The following is a 19,244-nucleotide window of genomic DNA, read 5'->3' on the forward strand; positions in this document are numbered from 1 at the left end:
CTGGTATATGAATTTGGTGAATTCTCTGGCCTGAAGATAAACTGGTCCAAGTCTAGCATTTTTCTCATTGGTGCGAGGGTTCCGGATAGCGCTGCTACCCCCTTTGCACCCCCTTTTGAAGTGGACGCAAAAATTCAAATTTTTAGGAATTTGGGTCACAAATTCGCCTGCTGATTATATACCACTAAATATCGATCCCGTGACCGGTTATGATCGGGCCAAGATCTCTACCTGGACGAGGTTGCCCCTGTTGTTGACGAACAGGATCAATTTAGTTCAAATGGTTCTGCAACCAAAATTCTTGTACCCACTGCACCATTCCCCAGTTTTATCTCCCAAGGCTGCTGTTCTCTCAAATTAATAAATACATGTCCTCCCTGGTCTGGGGGAAGAAACGAGCACGTATTGGGTTGACCTCCTTATGCTGGCCCTGGACAGCGGGAGACCTGGCCCTCCCTGACTTCAGGGCTTATTACTTTGCTGCAGAGGAGGTGGTTTGTAGACTCTCTGACCGCTGACCTGACGAGTTTCCTTAGAGGATATACAGGGTTTGACAGACCACCCATTCAGGTCCTCCTGGGGCACCAGAGTCGCGAGAACGATTCCGACATTGCTTAAGCAGGCTTTAATAATCTGGAAAATCGTAAAGGGGACATTAGTGGGATGTGATGTGGACACTGCACTATGGGCCAATAGCACACTCCTGGAGCTTTACAAATTACAACAGTTTCCAAGGTGGAGGGCTGCGGGAATTATGACCCTTGGGCAAGTATATTCCAATGGGGTCCTCAAATCTTTTGCATAATTACAAGCAGATTTCCACTTAACGAATAATCTCTTCTATACATATCTACAACTTCAACACGCCTTGAAGGTGCAGTTGGGAAACACTCATATCACCTTTAGTCCGGACCCTCTTAGAGTGCTCATTAGACATGTGGGTTCCACTAAAACCATCTCAATATTATACGCTAATGTACTCTCCCTACTTACCTTTGACGATTTGGGTCAGTTGTGACGGGGTTGGGAGCTAGACTTGGGACCCTTGATGGACGACGACTGGAACTATGCGCTCGACAGTGCTTGTGAGGCCACCTCCTGCACCAGGTATAGGCAAGTCAAATTGTATATCTTACACAGAGTATATTACTCTCTGCACAGGCTGCTCAAGATGGGTGTCTGATCCGACTCTTAACTGTCCAAAATGCGGTCCAATTTCTGGCATCTGCTCTGGAGCTGCCCTGTGGTTGGAGACTTTTGGTTGAAGGTGGTGGCATGTGTACAAGACACAGGTTTTGATATTCCACTGCTGTACCCCAAGACCTGCATATTTGGTTTAGGAGTTGATTTGTTGTTGGGGTGTAGTGCAACCAGATGCATCCTTAATCTCTTTGCTATGGCCAAGGTCACAGTTGCTAGAGTGTGGATGGCACAAGATGGGCCTGATTTTGGTGCCTGGGTAGCTTTAGTTAACGTAGCAGTAGGACTTGAACGTTTCACTCACCGGTCCCGGATCACCATTGCAAAATACTTCAAAGCATGGTCAAGATGGGCAAGTCTAGGTGTGCGGTGCAGTCCCTTGCTGTGGATTTTGACCACATTTCATGCCTTTCACCTTCGTTTGTTAGAACTCGAGACTGGTTCTCCCCCCCTACCCATACGTATCTCCAACATCACGAGTTGACCGCAAACACTCACATATCTTATTGTCTTTACCTTGTCTTAATATTCCACGCCTACATTGGAGAGGTTTAAAGATCGGAACAAAATATAATACTTGTTACGTTATATTGCCATTCAGGTACCATGTTTTTTTATGAAGATGTGCAATGCAATATCTGGATTGTTATGCTACTGGTAAATATTGTGGAATGCAGCATGTCTTGGACCTATGTCATGTTTTTCTTTTTCTTTTCTTGTACACTGTTCTATGGGATTTAGAATTTGGTGCATTGCTGGCTAATTCAGAACAGTCCAGCATCTTGACCTAAGCCATACCTGGGTGCATTTTGAAGTATGCTTGAAGTCATTATCCTGCTGAAAGACTAACGAGCTTCAATGGAGACCCAACTTTCTGACACTGGATTCAACATTGTGCTACAAAGTAGCCTGGTAATCTCCAGATTTCAGAATGCCATGCACACGTTTAAGGCACCCAATGCCAGATGCATCACAGCAAGCCTAAAATATCATTGGACCAACTTCATAACTGTATGGAAAGTGTTTTTCTTTCAAAGTTTACTTCTGCTTTCTGTAAATGCAGGAATGATGTGCTCTTTATCATAAGGCTCTAATTTGGCCTCATCTGTACACAGGGCATTCTCCCAGAAGGAAATTGGCTTGTTCAGATGTTTATCTCTCTCTCTCAGTAGTGGGGTACTACTGGACCTTCTACAATATAACCCCCTTTCAGTTGGTGGATATTGAAACTGTTGTACTTTTTGTCTGAAGGTCAAGTTGAATCTGTTTAGCATTCGAACAATACTGCGCTGCAATCTCTAGTCAAGTTTTCTCTTGCAGCCAGGTCTAGGGAAGTTGTCTACGATGCCATGGACCTTAAACTTTATTACAACAGTGTGTACGATGGGAACAGGAACATAAAGGTCTCTGGCGATTGATTTGTAAACTTGACATTGTCCATGTATGACTACAATCCTTCTGAGCTTCTCAGACAATTTTCTGGCTTTCTTTTATACTTTTTCACTGCAGTACAGACAGTTACACAAAACAGGTTATTGACTAATTTTCTTTATTCAAGCTCATTTATAGAGTGATTTTTATATTACAGGTAACTGCTACTCACCACAGGTGACTTCAGTTCCAAAGGGAAGAAGAATCACCTGCTTGAAATCTAATTATTTCTAACTTCTTCTAAAAGGTGCAAATACTTTTGTACAGCTAATTTAAGGATTTCTGTGTGGAATAAGCGACTGAGTAAATTGTTCTTCTTTTTGTGTTTTATTCCACTACAAACCCAAAAAAATACTTAAGTAGATACCAAAGCATTTTTTTATTTCTACAATTTTCTGGACGAAATGGCTCATTATTAGGAAAAACTTCAAGGGTGTCATAATTTCTGGCCACAGCTGTCCATGTACATGCTTAATTCTCTCTTAAATTATCTTAGATTATCTAGAGTTTTTGATGCTAGTATGTTTTAAATGCTGCACATTCCACAGTTTTTTTTAGTAGAGTCTTGCAAATATTTTTTTTTTTGCTGTGAATTATTCTGTGTCATTTTTGGGGTCAGTATATTGTTGATGGATAGCAGTGGGTCAGCTGTGGGTCACATGTCATTGTTACCTATATTGTTTGTGATATTTGAGTCCATTCACCTTTATTGTAAGTCAGCCTTAAATGTAGAACTGTTCCAGGTTGCTTACAGTTAATTGGAAATAATGTCTTATGACAGAGTCATTGCTCTCTTGTATGGGTCATATATAGTGTTGTAGCAAGGAAGTATGGTGCGCAGAGCAAAACTGATACCAGTCTGTAAGTTATGTTGAACTCATCTGATATAAAAGCTGTGCCTGTCCCGCCAGTCACCCAACAGTAAGTTACTGTCTGCTATATGCCTGCTGATATGCGCAACATCCCTCAGACTCGGAGTGCTGTACTCAAGCAGCAGACTGTGGTGGATTAAAACTGAACTGTGCATATGCCATGGCCCCTCACTTCACAATCTCCCCTTATATCCACTGCCTTAAGATTGGCTGAATTGTCTGGTGGAGTAGGAGAGACTCGCACTACCTGAACCGCAGGAACAGGAGCCATGGGCACCCTATTGCTCTGGGCCCTGTGAGGTCATCTCATCGCACACACATGCATACATGCACAAAACACATATTTTTATTATATAGTAAGTACTCATGTCTGCAAACTGCCTCCTAAGAGATGTCAACTTTCCTAATACCCTCTCAGCAAGACAATCAAATAGGTATGTTTAGGAACGGTTTTTAATCACAGATATCCCTTGAGATTTTCATTTTGATCTCAAACAAAAGATTGACATTTCTCTGCCTTGTGGGGAACATTTCATGTATTCCAGCCACCTGTGGACATCCATTAACACACAGATACTTCAGGATTTAACATCTGCATGGTGACTTAATAAACAATTGGAACATTGATTTCTGTTACGTATTTCATGCTAATAACATGAAATGCCACATGCTACTTAAACAATGGCTAGTCAAACATTTTAAGGTGACTAGTCAGCAACTGTGTATTTGTTCATTTTTTTTTTTTATTATTTTTTTTCTATTATTTCTCTTTTTAAAGTTGTTATCCAGTGCTTTACATAGAATTTCACAGCTAACCAGTTTCAATCTTTCAGTGCAGATGGTTCAGCCATGATGCATGCGACACAATCCTGCTTTTCTGGAATCCTACATCTCTAAATAAACTTCATGGGCTTCATCATAACTTTTACCTCATCTCTGTCCCATATTTTTTCTTCCCTTCTTTACGACCTTAAAGAAAATAGAATTATCCATTACAGGTCAAAACATTGGATATGATATTTCAAACCTACCATTTGGATCAATGTTAATCTAGTCTAAATTATTGCCTTTTAATTCACCCGCTCTTCCCCAAAGCCATTACAAGTTTGTTGATCTTGGCAAATTGTAGGATACCTTCTGGAAGGTGGTAATATTGTTGGTGCACCCTAATGTTGTGTCCAAGGAAGTCAAATTCCAAGTTGCTTAACTTGAGAACTTTTGATTGAGTTACAAACATGCTTTCGTTGCTTAGTGGAAGAAAGTGTATCAGGATTTTACACTCCATATTCCGGAACAGTGTATACAATTAGAACCTCTGAAATGTGACAAAGCAGCTGTTCTTGCAAACATGCAGACCTTTTCAGTAGTCACTCCACTTTCTTCATATTTCTTTGCAAGAAGTTCCATTGCACTTGTGTTAACAGTATTGAAACATTAATATCTCGTTTTCCTCGAATTTCATTGAGAGACATGTTAAGTTTTTCACAGCCTCAGGGAAAGGTAAGAGCTGAGGCTGTTCCATTTTGATGCCTTTAGGGTTTTAAGGCCGCAGATTATCCACTCATTCCATTAGGTCTACTAGATCTTCCTGAAGTTGTTCACATTTTCCAATATAGCATTGCAGCCCTCAATCATTGCTTAACCTTCCATAATGTTGAAATCTTTTGCCAGCTATGACCAGCCTTCAGTGCCCAGCGAAGGAGCCTTAAATGTACTGGTTTAATGTTCGTAGCCAGCCACCACACTCACAGTTTTTACTACATGCAAATAGTTTGATGGAATAATAGTCTTCCATTTTATCCAAACGGTTAATCTGGCATATAACAGTAGCCTTCCCATTTCTCTCATCTGACAGATGTACTCATGTTTACCAACATATTATCCGACCTGGTTATAGAGATGCTGTCCCATCTCAATGATGCATCTGTTATTTTTAATTGTGATTAAAATGTCATCTTGTCATATCATTTAAAAGCTTTCAGAAATTGCTGTTAATGCCAGATGTATCATATTAAGCAATAGCACACACACAGACTGGCCTCATTTTTGGTTTAGTTTAAATTTCTCATGTTTTGCCACAGATATTTTCTTGCAATAAGCCTTGACATATAATGCAGTGCGTGAAACCTTCTGGAACTGCATTTTTTGGGAGTTTTCTTGAAATTATTACCACAGACATCCTTTCCTAATTACCTAAGAGGTGTATGCAAAGTTACCTCTATTTTAAAGATGTATATGCCATTACTTTGAGTACTTTCAAAACGTAAGTGCCCTGGCACCTTCATTCTGATTGCAATGAACATGCTCAATATGCCGGGGATTTTTTTTAACCGGCTTTTCACAGTATAGGCAGTACTGCTTTTTGTTATACTGGATTTTATTCTGGATTTGACACTTTTTATTTTCAATTTTTGGACAGACACTACATCAGGTTTTCATTGCTATCATGTTCTCATGCCTGCCAACATCCGACATGGTTGAAGAGATACTGCCCCATCTGCATGAGCTTCCAAAAGCCACCACTGATATCAGGTGGAACAGGCTGAGCAAAGGTACACAGAGACTGGGTTTTTGCTAGGTTTGGATTTGTTGCCCCTTCGGTTTTACCTACATCTCCTCATGTATCGCCACAGGTAATTTCTCGCAAACAAGCAGGCTGCACAGTGCATGGAGTCTTCAGTAGCCATGACTTTGTCTGGAAGTTTGCATGATATCAGAATGCTGCGTCCTATCCTTCAATCCTTATCGTCTCGGCGTTATGCGCAAAGTTGCCTCTGTTCCGAAGATGTGGCAATTGCATGCACCTTTCTTTCAAGTAATGGGGAATTTCATGGCCCTGGATACTTCATTCTCATTACGGTGAACGTGCTCCATATGCAGGGCTATTTTTGAGAGGGGCTTCTCACAGTACAGGCAGTATTGCTTTTTGTTATACTCCCTGGAGCCATCACTGTTTTTGGACAGTGTTTGGACAGACACTGCACCGTCTTTCAGCCTTCTGTGTTTAAAACACAGCTACCATCAGGTTGAGAATGTTTGTGCATAGAACACGTCTCTGGGTATCTACGCATTGTTCCACCGTTGCGCAATGACGCATCACCGCTGGTGTCTGAACCACTCTCCTCTGAAGTGCCAGCGGCGTACTCATCTCTACTGCTCTCCGTGCTATAGTCTGAGCCACCACTAGGCTGTGTCATGCTCCACTGTCCCCACTTTACTTTCAACTGGTGTTTTATCTCCTTTGGTGAAAAAGGGTAGGAAAGCTGCAATCTTCTACTTTTCCTGCTTGTCCTTGTCAGACATACATGTACGTTCCACTGATCAATGTGGGGGCGTGCACACACTCTCCCCTCCACATCAGTCACACACACTTTTGGTCCCTCAGACCGAAGGACCTGCCAAATTTTTATGCTGAGTGTATTAGCATGGTCGCCTGCATTCGCTTGCATTGGTAAGTTTTGTGGGGTCCTCATTCTTTGTCCCCACCACCGCCAAGGTCCCCACAGTGTCAGTGTACACGTGTGCGTACGTATACACACACACAGTTCTATGGTCCTGATCATATGCTGAATTTTGTTATCATAAAATATAAAAGTGTTAATCTGCACAACTCTACAAGAGATGGGTTGAATTCATGTAAAGCTTAAAGACACTATAAATGTAATTTTTATTTTATTTTTTTAAACACTTTTTTTAACGCAATATGATGAGAATTGACATTTTCCAAAATCTACTTTTTAAGAACACTGACGCTGTTAAAATGCTATAGGACTAAAACATTTAGTGTTCCATGTCATAAATTAGACATATCTGGTTATATTCGTACTTCTTAATGATGATAAAATTATTATTTATCTTCTAGTCAAAGCCCAGGGGGTGAACTTATGGGGCTTCAGTTGGATTACTGGATCACTGCCTCAGTCACTGAGAAGAAGAAAGATGCTGAAAAAAGAGAGTCCACGTCTGCCAAGAACACTTTGAAATGCACTTTCCGCTCGCTGCAGGTCAGCAGGCTTCCCAACAATAGTGATGTTCACACTGCTCCTACCATGTCCATGACCGTTGTTACAAAGGAGAAAAACAAAAAAGGTGAACATGTTTATACTGCATTAGTTTGTTCTCTGCGCAGAAACAGGTGGTTTTCTTTTTTTGTGGGAACACAACAATTGTAAGAATTTGTTTTATGATGTAATAATTTTCTCAACCTGACATTTACTTTATCTATAATTTATCATTTCTTGAAATTTATTGAAATGAAATTCCTTTGAGATGAGAAGAGCAAACTTTAAACATGCTATGTAAGAACAAACGACATCTGGCACAATACTACATTGTTCGCCATCAAAAGCTATACCTATGGGACCACAGCTGCCATTCGAAACTGTGGGGCCCAATACAAATTGAACTGGCAGCTCCCCCCCTTGTTACAATACATGCCACCCCCACCCCATGGACAGCACATGCCCCCAATTCACTTACCTAGTTCTTGACACAATGTTGTTGTTAATATAACAAAGACAAAACGTTATAAACCTTATCATATAGAATACTCAATACAACTTAGATAATGTATAAACGGGGAGGAAGGAGGTATGAAGACAGGCAAGAAGGGAGGGCACAAGGACTGACTGGGAAAGGGTGAAGGTAAGCTTGCTGTAACTGTAATACTGAGGGTACTTGCAGCTAAACTGTAGGCTAACACCCATAGCACCTGGCAAAGAACTCAAGAAATTTGATCGGACTCGTGCCTTATATAAAGTGAAATTGAGAAGAGGGCAATATATATGGGCAAAAACATGGTACTGACAACCCCATATCTGGGCGTATAAAACATTAAAGAGATGTAAATAGATCATCTAGTGGGAGATTAGATTACTTCTATATAGTGTAGTGTCTTTGAACTTTATCCACTGGAACCAAGTGTCTCGAAAAGAATCATAATTGTCACCTGCCATTTTAGCAGCATTAGAAAGGTGTTATATATATATATATATATATATTTATTACGGTTACATGTAAAAAATGTCATTTTGCCATAGGGAATCTGTGAGAGGGGGGGCATGGTGTTTGGGGGTCTACATCTTAAAACGTATTAACGCTATTAAACTGAAATTTGGCATACAAATGGAGAACTGTCCACAGGTGCCGCATGTGAAATTTCAGAAAAAAAGAATAAAAAATGACAATTTAGAAACAATCTAAAGTTCAAAATCTCACCGTTTTTTTTTTTTCCACTTCCTGTTTCGCAAAGTCGCCGTTTTTATGTTTTTTTTGGGAGAGCGTAACTCGGTGTACAGGGCATTTAAAGATACGCGGTAAGTTTTGTTAGAAAGCTATTAGGGCTGAGCATTGCTTTTGAGGGTTCACAAGTTTGAGAAAGTTACAGTTTTTTTTACAATTTGGTAAAACATGCCCCATTTTAAAGATAGGGGATTTCAGAAAACTTCATAAGTTGCACATGTCAGAGTCTTGTGCTGGGTGTAGTATATGTGGCTTCACTTGGGAGCACAAATATGGTTGTGTGTTCCCCCCATACCGATTTTGATTTGTAAACTACAGACAAATTACAGATATTTACTGGCTGTAGTTGGGCTGGTTAGTGTTTTGGGTCTGAGGGGGGGCACACTGTATAAATTTTAGCCCTGGCACCGCTTTTATTTCAAAGTTTATCTCTCAGTGCGATGCCAGAGGAATGGATGGGAAATGCACTCAGCACACCATTCCGGCAGCCAGAATGGATGGGGAACGCACTCAGCAAACCATTCCGGCAGCCGGAATGGATGGGGAATGCACTCAGCACTCCATTCCGGAAGTGGAATGCACTCAGCCATCCATTCCGGCAGCCGGAATGGATGGGGAATGCACTCGGCACTCCATTCCGGCAGCCGGAATGGATGGGGAATGCACTCGGCAGCCGGAATGGATGGGGAATGCACTCGGCAGCCGGAATGGATGGGGAATGCACTCGGCAGCCGGAATGGATGGGGAATGCATTTGGCAGCCGGAATGGATGGGGAATGCACTCGGCAGCCGGAATGGATGGGGAATGCACTCGGCAGCCGGAATGGATGGGGAATGCACTCGGCAGCCGGAATGGATGGGGAATGCACTCGGCACTCCATACCGGGAGTGGAATGCACTCGGCACTCCATACCGGGAGTGGAATGCACTCGGCACTCCATTCCGGGAGTGGAATGCACTCGGCACTCCATTCCGGGAGTGGAATGCACTCGGCACTCCATTCCGGGAGTGGAATGCACTCGGCACTCCATTCCGGGAGTGGAATGCACTCGGCACTCCATTCCGGGAGTGGAATGCACTCGGCACTCCATTCCGGGAGTGGAATGCACCCGGCACTCCATTCCGGCAGCCGGAAGGGCTGGGGAATGCACCCGGCACTCCATTCCGGCAGCCGAAATGGATGGGGAATGCACTCTGCACTCCATTCCGGCAGCCGGAAGGGATTGCAAAGGTCCGTGCAAAAACATTCACGTATCCTGAATAAGGCCTTTATCACAGTTCTAGTAAATTGTATATGTATGTCAAAATTTAGGCTAAGCCACAATATCTTTCCTATTGTATGTTAACCACACTGCTTAAAAACACTTCTCAGAATAATACTGCTATGTTTTCACTTTTAACGGCAGAACTGTTTGAAAATAGAACTAGCGAACTTTTACAATAGAGACACTTTGGAACTCAATACATATATAGGAAGTAGAAAATTATTGATTCCACACGCACAAGAGTGTTGGGGAGGAAATGAGCTAAGCTCATTGCGCATCGGAGCTCCTACTGTGTAGAAGCTCCAATACGCAATGAACTTAGTTCATTGCATTAGGTCTATTTATAGTAGAGATGCTCAGTGACCCCCGTGTTTTGGTTTTTGTTTTGGATTTGGATTACCGTCGTGTTTTGTTTTGCAATTTGTTAAAAGAAATTACATTTTTTTGGCCTAAAATAACATAATTTAGGTATCATTTTGTACCTACATTATTATTAACCTCACTAACACTAATTTCCAGTCATTTCCATTGAATCTTGACCACCTCCTAGGTCACAATATGATTTTCATACACTTTCAAAGAGAAATTGCTGCAGTTCTTGCCAGTGATAAGAAAAAGGGCATTGTCATGCCTGGGCATAAGACCAAAAATCCACCTCTTAAGTGTGGAATTATTTTTACAGAAATCCTGACAACAGTTGTCTAGCCATTTGTAGTGTTTTTAAAGCCACACTCAGTAGAGGTAGGGACCTTAACCATCTGGGATCCTCATCCATGTTACGTCATTTTTCAGCGAGTTCTTGGAAAGCTGTTGGGAAAATCAGAAACTTAGGTTAAAAAAAAATAACAACATGCAGTCCAACATCATCTGCCTCCCTTCTCTCATCTACATCCCAGCACCTGCAATCTACCCCCCCCCCCCAACACCTTCATCATTAATATCCCCAGAACCAATAATTTACAGTTAAACAATCCTTTGCAAGAGGAAGCAAGTACGAAATCTGTCGCCCAGTCGCAAAGCGGATCACAGACGCCATAAGGACTATGCTAGTATTAGATCTGCGTCCAGTGTCCATTATTAATGCAGCTGGTTTTAGACCGTTACTTGAGGTGTTCTGTCCCTATTGCCAAATTTCATGACGACCCCATTTTACTCGAAAAGCTATTCCTCACCTCTACCAGAAAGTTCTTAAAAATTTAATTATTGGGCTACAAAATGCCATTCTACCCACTGTACACTTAACCACAGATATGTGGGCAAGCGGAACTGGGCAAAGTATAGATTATATGACTGTGACTGGCCACTGGGTTGGTAATTCTCCTTCACCAGCAGGGACAGCAGCAGCATGTACCCAATTACTTCACATTTTTCAGAAGTAGGCTACTTTGTGTATGAGCAGCTTCACTAAGAGGCATACAGCTGACAATCTGTTCCAAAAACTAAGGGATGTCATTGAAAGATGGGTAATCCTGCTTGGACTCTCCTGAGGATATGTAATTTATGATGACGACCCCAATATTGTTTAAGCATTACAGGGGGGTTGAATTCCATCACATTTCCTGTTTTGCACACACAATCAACTTGGTGTTACAGAACTTTTAAAAAATGACATGCAGGCTGTTTTTGTCCGTAAAAATTTAGGGGCAATTTCAGTTTTCTGCAACAGCATGTAGAAGAATGCAGCAGTTGCAAGAAGACTAGCATTTGAAGGGAATGTACTTTAGTCCAGCGAAGTAGTCACCTGTGAAGAGAGTGCAGACACGGTTAGCTTGAGTCAAGTGATTGCCTTAATACATTTTGACAAGGAGCTACAGAAATTTAATGTGTGACATAAAACAAAGTAAATGTGCTAACTATATTTTAATTGTAGACAAAATACTTAATTTGCTTCGCAAGGATCCAAGACCTATCGACATCTTGTTTAGACGTCTTCTCCTTCAGTTTCTCAGGCAACTCCTTGTTGTACAAAAAATTGCTTTCCTAAGGCACCCAGTGGTGATGCAGATGATTCCACACAACATTTAGATATTTGCTCTGCTGTAAAAGAATTGGCCAAAAATCGTGACAGCTCTGCCCTAAAATGAACTACTAATTCCATTTTGAAGGACATTATCGGCAATTACATCATAGTACACAGACTTCTATGATGGTGGGATGAATTAGTATTGTTTGAGGAAGATTAGCACTGAACCCTGCCACCTCTCCTGTTTCTGAGTGAGCTATGGTACAATAAAATGTAACTGCAGATTTACACCAAGAGTGTCAGCCCTATTTCTATTTCAGCAATTACAATGGAGCTCTTCTCTTTGTGTGTTACCTATATAACGAAGTAGAATTTGCCTGCAAATTCTACAGACAAGCCTGCTTGTCTTCCTCTTCATCAATGACTCTTAGCAATTGAGCACTCGACTTTGGGCGTATATTACACCCAAACCGTATTAGTGCAAATTAGGAAAAATACAGTTTAATCCCTGCTAGGCCCTCCACCATCCTTTGCATATTAATAGTAGGATTGGTTGCAGTTATGGGCAAGGTCACACATTTTTTTTTGTCAAATCCTTCAAACCAGCCCAGATGTCAAACTGTTGTGGTCTGCCACCTGCGTCATCTCTGCTTGTGTTTGGAAAGTGCAAATTGGTGCCTCACGTTCCAGAACTGCTGCCACTTGTCACCCTGCTGCCACTGGCACAGGACTTACACAATCAACCGCATCCTCATCAGCGCCCTCGTCGGCTACCCAAATCTCCCCCTCATCATCTTCTAATTCCAAAGTGTCATCCTCACTTGGTATATCACCGGCTACACTCGGGCTGTTCAGGCACACATGAGCAGAACTGCTGAAAGGCCCCTTCTTTATTGGTACACTAACAGAATGCTCACGATTAGACATACCACTGGTGGATGGACTCTCCACAGGGATTGGTGTCATTTGTGATTCAGAGCATACATTATCCTCTAATGCCTTACTGTTATCTTTCAGCTCGGCTTTGACGCGTAACAGTAGTTGTGCACCACTTGTAGACTCCAAATTACTTGGTCTTGCTTGGTCACGAGTGACCGTACAAGAAGAAGGCTCGGTAACATTTTTGGATCTGCCACTAATAGAGAAAGGAGAAGGCCTCATTCTCTCTTTTCCACTGAGTGTGTAGAATGGCATGTTGGCAATATTTTTTTTTATCGGCAGTTAACTTTTCCTCAGTTACACTTATTTTTCGCTTCAACACGGTAAATTTTCTTTTGGTGTGTGGTTTTTTTTTTTTTTTTTGCCTGATTTCTGTCACGAGCCGCGGCGGTACTCACAGCCGCCGCGGCTCGCTTCCTGTCGGTCCCAACGTCCCGGCCGTCACCATGACGACCGGGACGTCATTTCCTTCCAACTCCCGACTGTTGCCAAGGCAACGGTCGGACGCTTCCTCAGCGCCGTGTCCTGGCAGCCAGGCGCGCATGCGCTCTAGGGACAATCAGGCAGATTTAGCCTGTGGCTGAATTAGCAGGCATTAGCCTGCAGGTGTGGATTTCAGGGCTAAGCCCTGATTGGTCTTGCTAGGTGCTGGCAATTAGCCTACAAGTGTGGCCATGTTTCGGGGCAGGTTCTGATTGGTTGTGGGTTGTATTTAAGGCAATGAGGTGTGCTGCCTCATTGCCGGTTATAGCTTCTGTGCTCCAGTCTGCTGACCTGCTTGTTCCAGTTCCTGTTTCCTGTATCTACGTTTTGACTTCCCGTGTATGACCCTTGGCTTCGTATTTGACTTCGCTTGTGTTTCCTGTGACCCTGATCCTTGGCTTGTTTACCCGTTCTGCTACTTTGCCTGTGACCTCTGACCTCAGCTTGTTCATTGTTACTGTTACCTGCTGCCGACCTTTGACCTCTGCGTGGACCTGACTCTTCTTGCCTGGGTTCTCCCCAGCCGGTACACACTTCACGACCCTCTGTCAGTCTGCAGCCCAGTCTGTCCCCACCATCAGGGGCTCCAGTGAACACCTGACTGGCAGAGTAGACTCCGGGTTGTGTTGTGCCGGCTGGAGGGGTTCCTAACAATTTCAAAAGACTGTGTAGTTTGACATCGCCTTTCCCAGATGACGTACTGGGAACACTACCATCAGGACTGGTGACAGAACCTGGTTGCTGATTCTGCTCATATGTGGACTGCTTTGAATCCATTATAATGAGGATAAAGCACAAATATGACTTGACAGCCAGAAAAATTAATGCAAAAGAATGGGGAACACCCCAAAAGCAAATGGGAGTGCTAAATATATTATTTTGACACTGCTGCAAAATAGGACTTTTGACAGCCAGATACATTTCTGCAAAAGAATGGGGGGCACCCCAAAAGCAAATGGGAGTGCTAAATATATTATTTTGACACTGCTGCCAAATAGGACTTTTGACAGCCAGAAAAATTAATGCAAAAGAATGGGGGGCACCCCAAAAGCACTTGGAGTGCCAGAAACAACAAAACCCCTTCTCTATCCTCCTCTTACTGTTGTAACAACTGGTATTAAGATTAGAATGGTATTGAATAGAAACAATAATGTGTCCAATTATTGCTCTGTCCCTGCGTTGATATAGCCAGTGTGACCTAACCCTGCTTTCTCCCTCTGTCAAATGTGATGGATTGCTGTGGAGGCTGGTATTTATGCTTTTCAAATCTCGCGAGAACCGAGTTTAGAAATATGAATCCGTCAGGATGACGTTTTGCCTCGATTTCGAACCCGAACGGGCGGGAGAGTACCGAGCGTGCTCGGCTCGGTACTCGGATAGGATGAATTCGGATCTCGGGGAACCGAGCCCGCCCATCTCTAATTTATAGTATATGGGAAAATACCATAATACTACACATAGACCTAACGCAATGAGCTAAGCCCATTGCGTATCGGAGCTTCTACTAGGTAGGAGCTGTTTGTGGTGGCTCCTCCCTTTTTTTATTTTTCTTCAATCAAGCAAGAAGATTCGTAGATCTTACAAATATGGGACCCCCCTGGCCGAAGAACAGAAGACTGCAATCAACAATGGGCCCCCCATGTGCGGACGAACTGAAGAGATTTCAAGCATGGACATTTGGAAGTACAAATTTATTTGGGACAGGGGCAAGCATGGACATTTGGATACAAATATATTTTTGAATTTGTTTGCAGCCATTTTTGGATTGAAAGCTGCGGACAAGAAAAGAAAACTTCATTGGGGAGTATATCGGGGATTTATTATTTTTAATAAAATATGTGGTGTAAATGAGGGTGTTTACTGTCATTATTGTGCTTTTATTATTTTTAATAAATGTTAGTGGTTGTAATGAGGGTGTTCTGATTTTGTTAACATTTTATGTGGAACTACAGGTCCCAGTCAGCCCTGGGTGTCAAGGCATGTTGGCACTTGTGGTTCTCCAATTGCCAACGCCCTGGCTGCCGTGGGTATGCTGGTACTTGTAGTTATACAAGTAGCAGCATGCCCACACTAGGGCAACCTGGCTGGCTGGGACTTGTAGTTCCACAAAACAAAATGGCGCCCTTTTTGTTTTTTTATGACTTACACACACCGTTATTACCCTACACCCACCGCCCAGGGGTGTAGGAAGAGCCCTAGTGCTATCGGCACTGGGCTGGGTGTCCCTGGTGGACCCCACTCCCTAGGGAATCCAGCCCAGCGCTGAACAACCTGGGGTTGGTTAGTGATTATGGCAGGGGGACCCCTGCCACGTGTCCCCCTGCTATAGTGCCTCCAACCCCGGCTGGTTTGCCTAGTGCTGGTTCCATGAAAATAGGGGGGACCCCACTCAAATTTTTTCATTGATTTTCACGGAACCAGCAGTAGGTTTAAGAATAAATAGAGGAGGGACCCCACGCTTTTTTTTTCTTTTTTTTACTTTGATCTATTTTTAATACTTATTACTGCTGCAGGAGCTCCAGCTCTATTGCAGAACAGTGTAACAGTGATGTGTTTACACAACACTCTGCTAGCAAGCAGCATGTTGTATCTGGCGTGTTTGAAAGCAAACTCACCTGAGTTTGCTTAATCGCAGCTTCATACATTTGAGACTTGTATAGCTGCAGTGGCAAACAGTCGGGAGTTTGATCTCTATCGATTTTGCAAATAGCGATTTTGACAGAAGCACATCTCTGGCGATTTTACATGAAATCTCAGCTTCATACATCTGCGTGTTTCAACTCTCCCGAGAAAATTGCTGGGTTTGCAAAATTGTACCTTGATACATTTACCCCCAGGACTCCAGTATGACTGGCGATGGGAGATCCTAATTTAACGTGTCAGCATGCTAGTGATTTTCTAATTGGAAATCAACTATTATTTGGAATGCTGGAGTGATATTACTCTAATACTGTAAAAGAAATTCATTCTATTTTGTCTGGTCTGTTTTGGTACATTAGATAGGGTCTAGGATGCTTATGTTCTGCTTCCTGTGACTATCTCTGATGTATGTGTAAAACAGAGGATTGATTGATTGACCAATTACTATTCATGCTCTCGTGTTAAGTGATGTGTACTTAATATAACATAATACAACATTGGACATTGATGCTCTTTTGAATTAACATTTAGAATTAATAGCGCATCAGATATTACTAGATGACTTATGAAGAACATTATTGTCAGGGTAATAAGATCGGACATTTACAACCCTCTGATTTAACAGAGATATGTAGATGACAGCAACTGATGAACTCCAAAATTGGATCTAGCAGCAGGATGATATAATCATATTGGATGTATCCGATCCCCTTCTCCTCTGCCTTTCATCCGATCGCCTTCTCCTCTGCCTGTCATCCGATCGCCTTCTCTTCTGCCTGTCATCCGATCGCCTTCTGCTCTGCCTGTCATCCGATCGCCTTCTGCTCTGCCTGTCATCCGATCGCCTTCTCCTCTGCCTGTCATCCGATCGCCTTCTCCTCTGCCTGTCATCCGATCGCCTTCTCCTCTGCCTGTCATCCGATCCCCCCTCCCTCCCCACAGCAGTGTATTTGTGATCCCTTCCACCGCAGCACTGTTTGCGATCCCGATCTCCCCTTCCCTCCCCACAGCAAATTTGGTGCACAGGGGTGACGTGAAAGAAAAGCTGGTGCACAAGGTATGATATGTGAAAGAAAAGCTGGTGCAGAAGTGGTGATGTAAGATGAAAATCTGGTGCGCAGGGGGTGACATGAGAAAAGCTGGTGCACTTGGCAGTGGCATGTGTGCATGTGATCACAAAGCTGGTGGGCATTGGGGTATGTGAGAGAGAAAGCCATGCACTGGAAATGGAGGGTGCTAGGTTTAGAGGAAATCTTAGGAAAAATTATTTTATCAAAACTGTAGTGGGTAGGTGGGACAGTCATCCAACAGAGGTGGTAGAGGTTAGTATAATAGAGCAATATTAAAACTCTTGTTTTTTAGGGAGTAAGAAAAATAGTCGAAATTAGATTGACCAAATTATTTTTAAAGGCCGTACAATTTTAGGCTTATAAATTTATTATCAATATTTTTGCTTTACAAAAAGCCATGAAATTCCATAGACAAAAAACCTTACGGTTTAACATGTCCGATTAAGGTTCCTTACACACCATCCAAAATGTAAGAAAACTATTGAAACTCTTCCACTCAAACTCCAAAAAGCAATGAAATTACGACGATTAAGGCAGAAACCTTAATGGACGTGTTACTTGCGCAATACAGACATGGTATGAAAGAGATATACCGACGCACCAGATAATCATATACCCGGTCTATTATTATAATATTTGTGATCATATGACTAGGTTGGTGCACCCTACACACGTTGGACTGATATTCACAGAGGTAAGTAGAGGGTAGAAAACGTGTATATTAGGGGCACTCTATGATTATTTATTTATATAAAACATACATTTATGTATGTACAAATGTATGTTTTATATAAATAAATAATCATAGAGTGCCCCTAATATACACGTTTTCTACCCTCTACTTACCTCTGTGAATAACAGACATGGTATGCCATCACATCCTGTGGTTAGCTGCAGATTCAGCACTATCATGGAGTGAGATTGCTGTCACTCTCAAAATGGTGGAGCTGCTAATTCACAGATTTGTGTGTTCACTGGAATACACACATGCAGTACTATAACATTTTCTTAGTTTAGCTTTATCGTAGTTTAGGGCCTGCGTGTCTTAGAAAGAGACATTACACTCCTTGAAATACTTACTTTACATTCCTAGCCTCCTGTAAATCAGGAACCAGCTAACCGATACAATCATTCCCATTACTGTTTTACTTAGTCCAGAGCAACTCCTTTTTTTCCCTTGTGCAGTGTGGAGTTTAGACATTAAGAAAGGCAGGGCCATCTACAAGTGACACATATTTTTAGAGGTGGCATATGGATAGGCCATTACAGAAGAACACAAATTCAGTCTTAATTCTTTGGAAATGACACTATTTCACTCTTCGGCACTATCCATTTATCTCTTCTGAAATTCTTTGCTCTGGGGCTGGTTACATTAAAGTATCTTCTGTCTGCAACATCAAAATTCTGGTTGCCAGGTTTGCTTTTGATCACCATGAAAACTGAATAAAAAGCATTGAGAAACCCTGGAGTTTTACACATACAGGATTTGCAATTTATTTTAAAAAAAAAGAGAGATTGATTTAAGTCTGTTGCCCAGTAGTGATATAGCATATCTGCAGTTTCCTACAAAGACGAAAGACAGATGAAAATGCAATGTTCTCCATATCCGTAACATGTAGCGTTACTTTAAATTCCTTCATTGCACATATAAATAAAGCATAAGGAAAATGTTAAAACATCCAACTTAATTTGCTTATTTTATTTTATGTAATTATTTAATTTTTGTTAAGAGTCTGCCGTCGTATACTTACCTTATGCATATATTAAATACATATGTTCTGCTAATTTTAACTATTTACAGGTATGGTACCAAATCATTAATGTAAATTCTATTATTTTTTTTAAATTTCCAGTGATGTTTTTGCCTAAAAAAACAAAAGATAAAGAAGTAGAATCTAAATATCAATGTATTGAAGGTATCAGCAGATTGATTTGCACTGCAAAGCATCAGCAGAATATGCTCCGAGGTATGTTGTCTTTTACACAATTGTATTTTATATAACCTCTTTATATCCTTCTATGGTCTGTGTATGTATGTGTGTGTGTGTATATGTATATATATATATATATATATATATATATATATATATATATATATATATATATATATATATATATATATATTGTATACTGTATACTC

The 19,244-nt window shown here is 41.7% G+C and overlaps 1 protein-coding gene across 5 annotated transcripts in view; it reads left to right on the forward strand.

The window, feature by feature from the left end:
* PACS2 (phosphofurin acidic cluster sorting protein 2) overlaps positions 1-19,244 on the forward strand; it is a 410,192-nt gene that overhangs the window by 382,255 nt on the left and 8,693 nt on the right. For all 5 annotated transcript variants that reach the window (XM_075192154.1, XM_075192150.1, XM_075192151.1 and 2 more), the window contains 2 exons: positions 7,366-7,592; positions 18,958-19,071. In XM_075192154.1, the coding sequence (XP_075048255.1) occupies positions 7,366-7,592; positions 18,958-19,071 (341 nt within the window). The remainder of the gene's footprint in view (positions 1-7,365; positions 7,593-18,957; positions 19,072-19,244) is intronic.

The sequence above is a fragment of the Mixophyes fleayi genome, chromosome 12, assembly GCF_038048845.1.
Source record: "Mixophyes fleayi isolate aMixFle1 chromosome 12, aMixFle1.hap1, whole genome shotgun sequence".
NCBI classification, from domain to species: Eukaryota; Metazoa; Chordata; class Amphibia; order Anura; family Limnodynastidae; genus Mixophyes; species Mixophyes fleayi.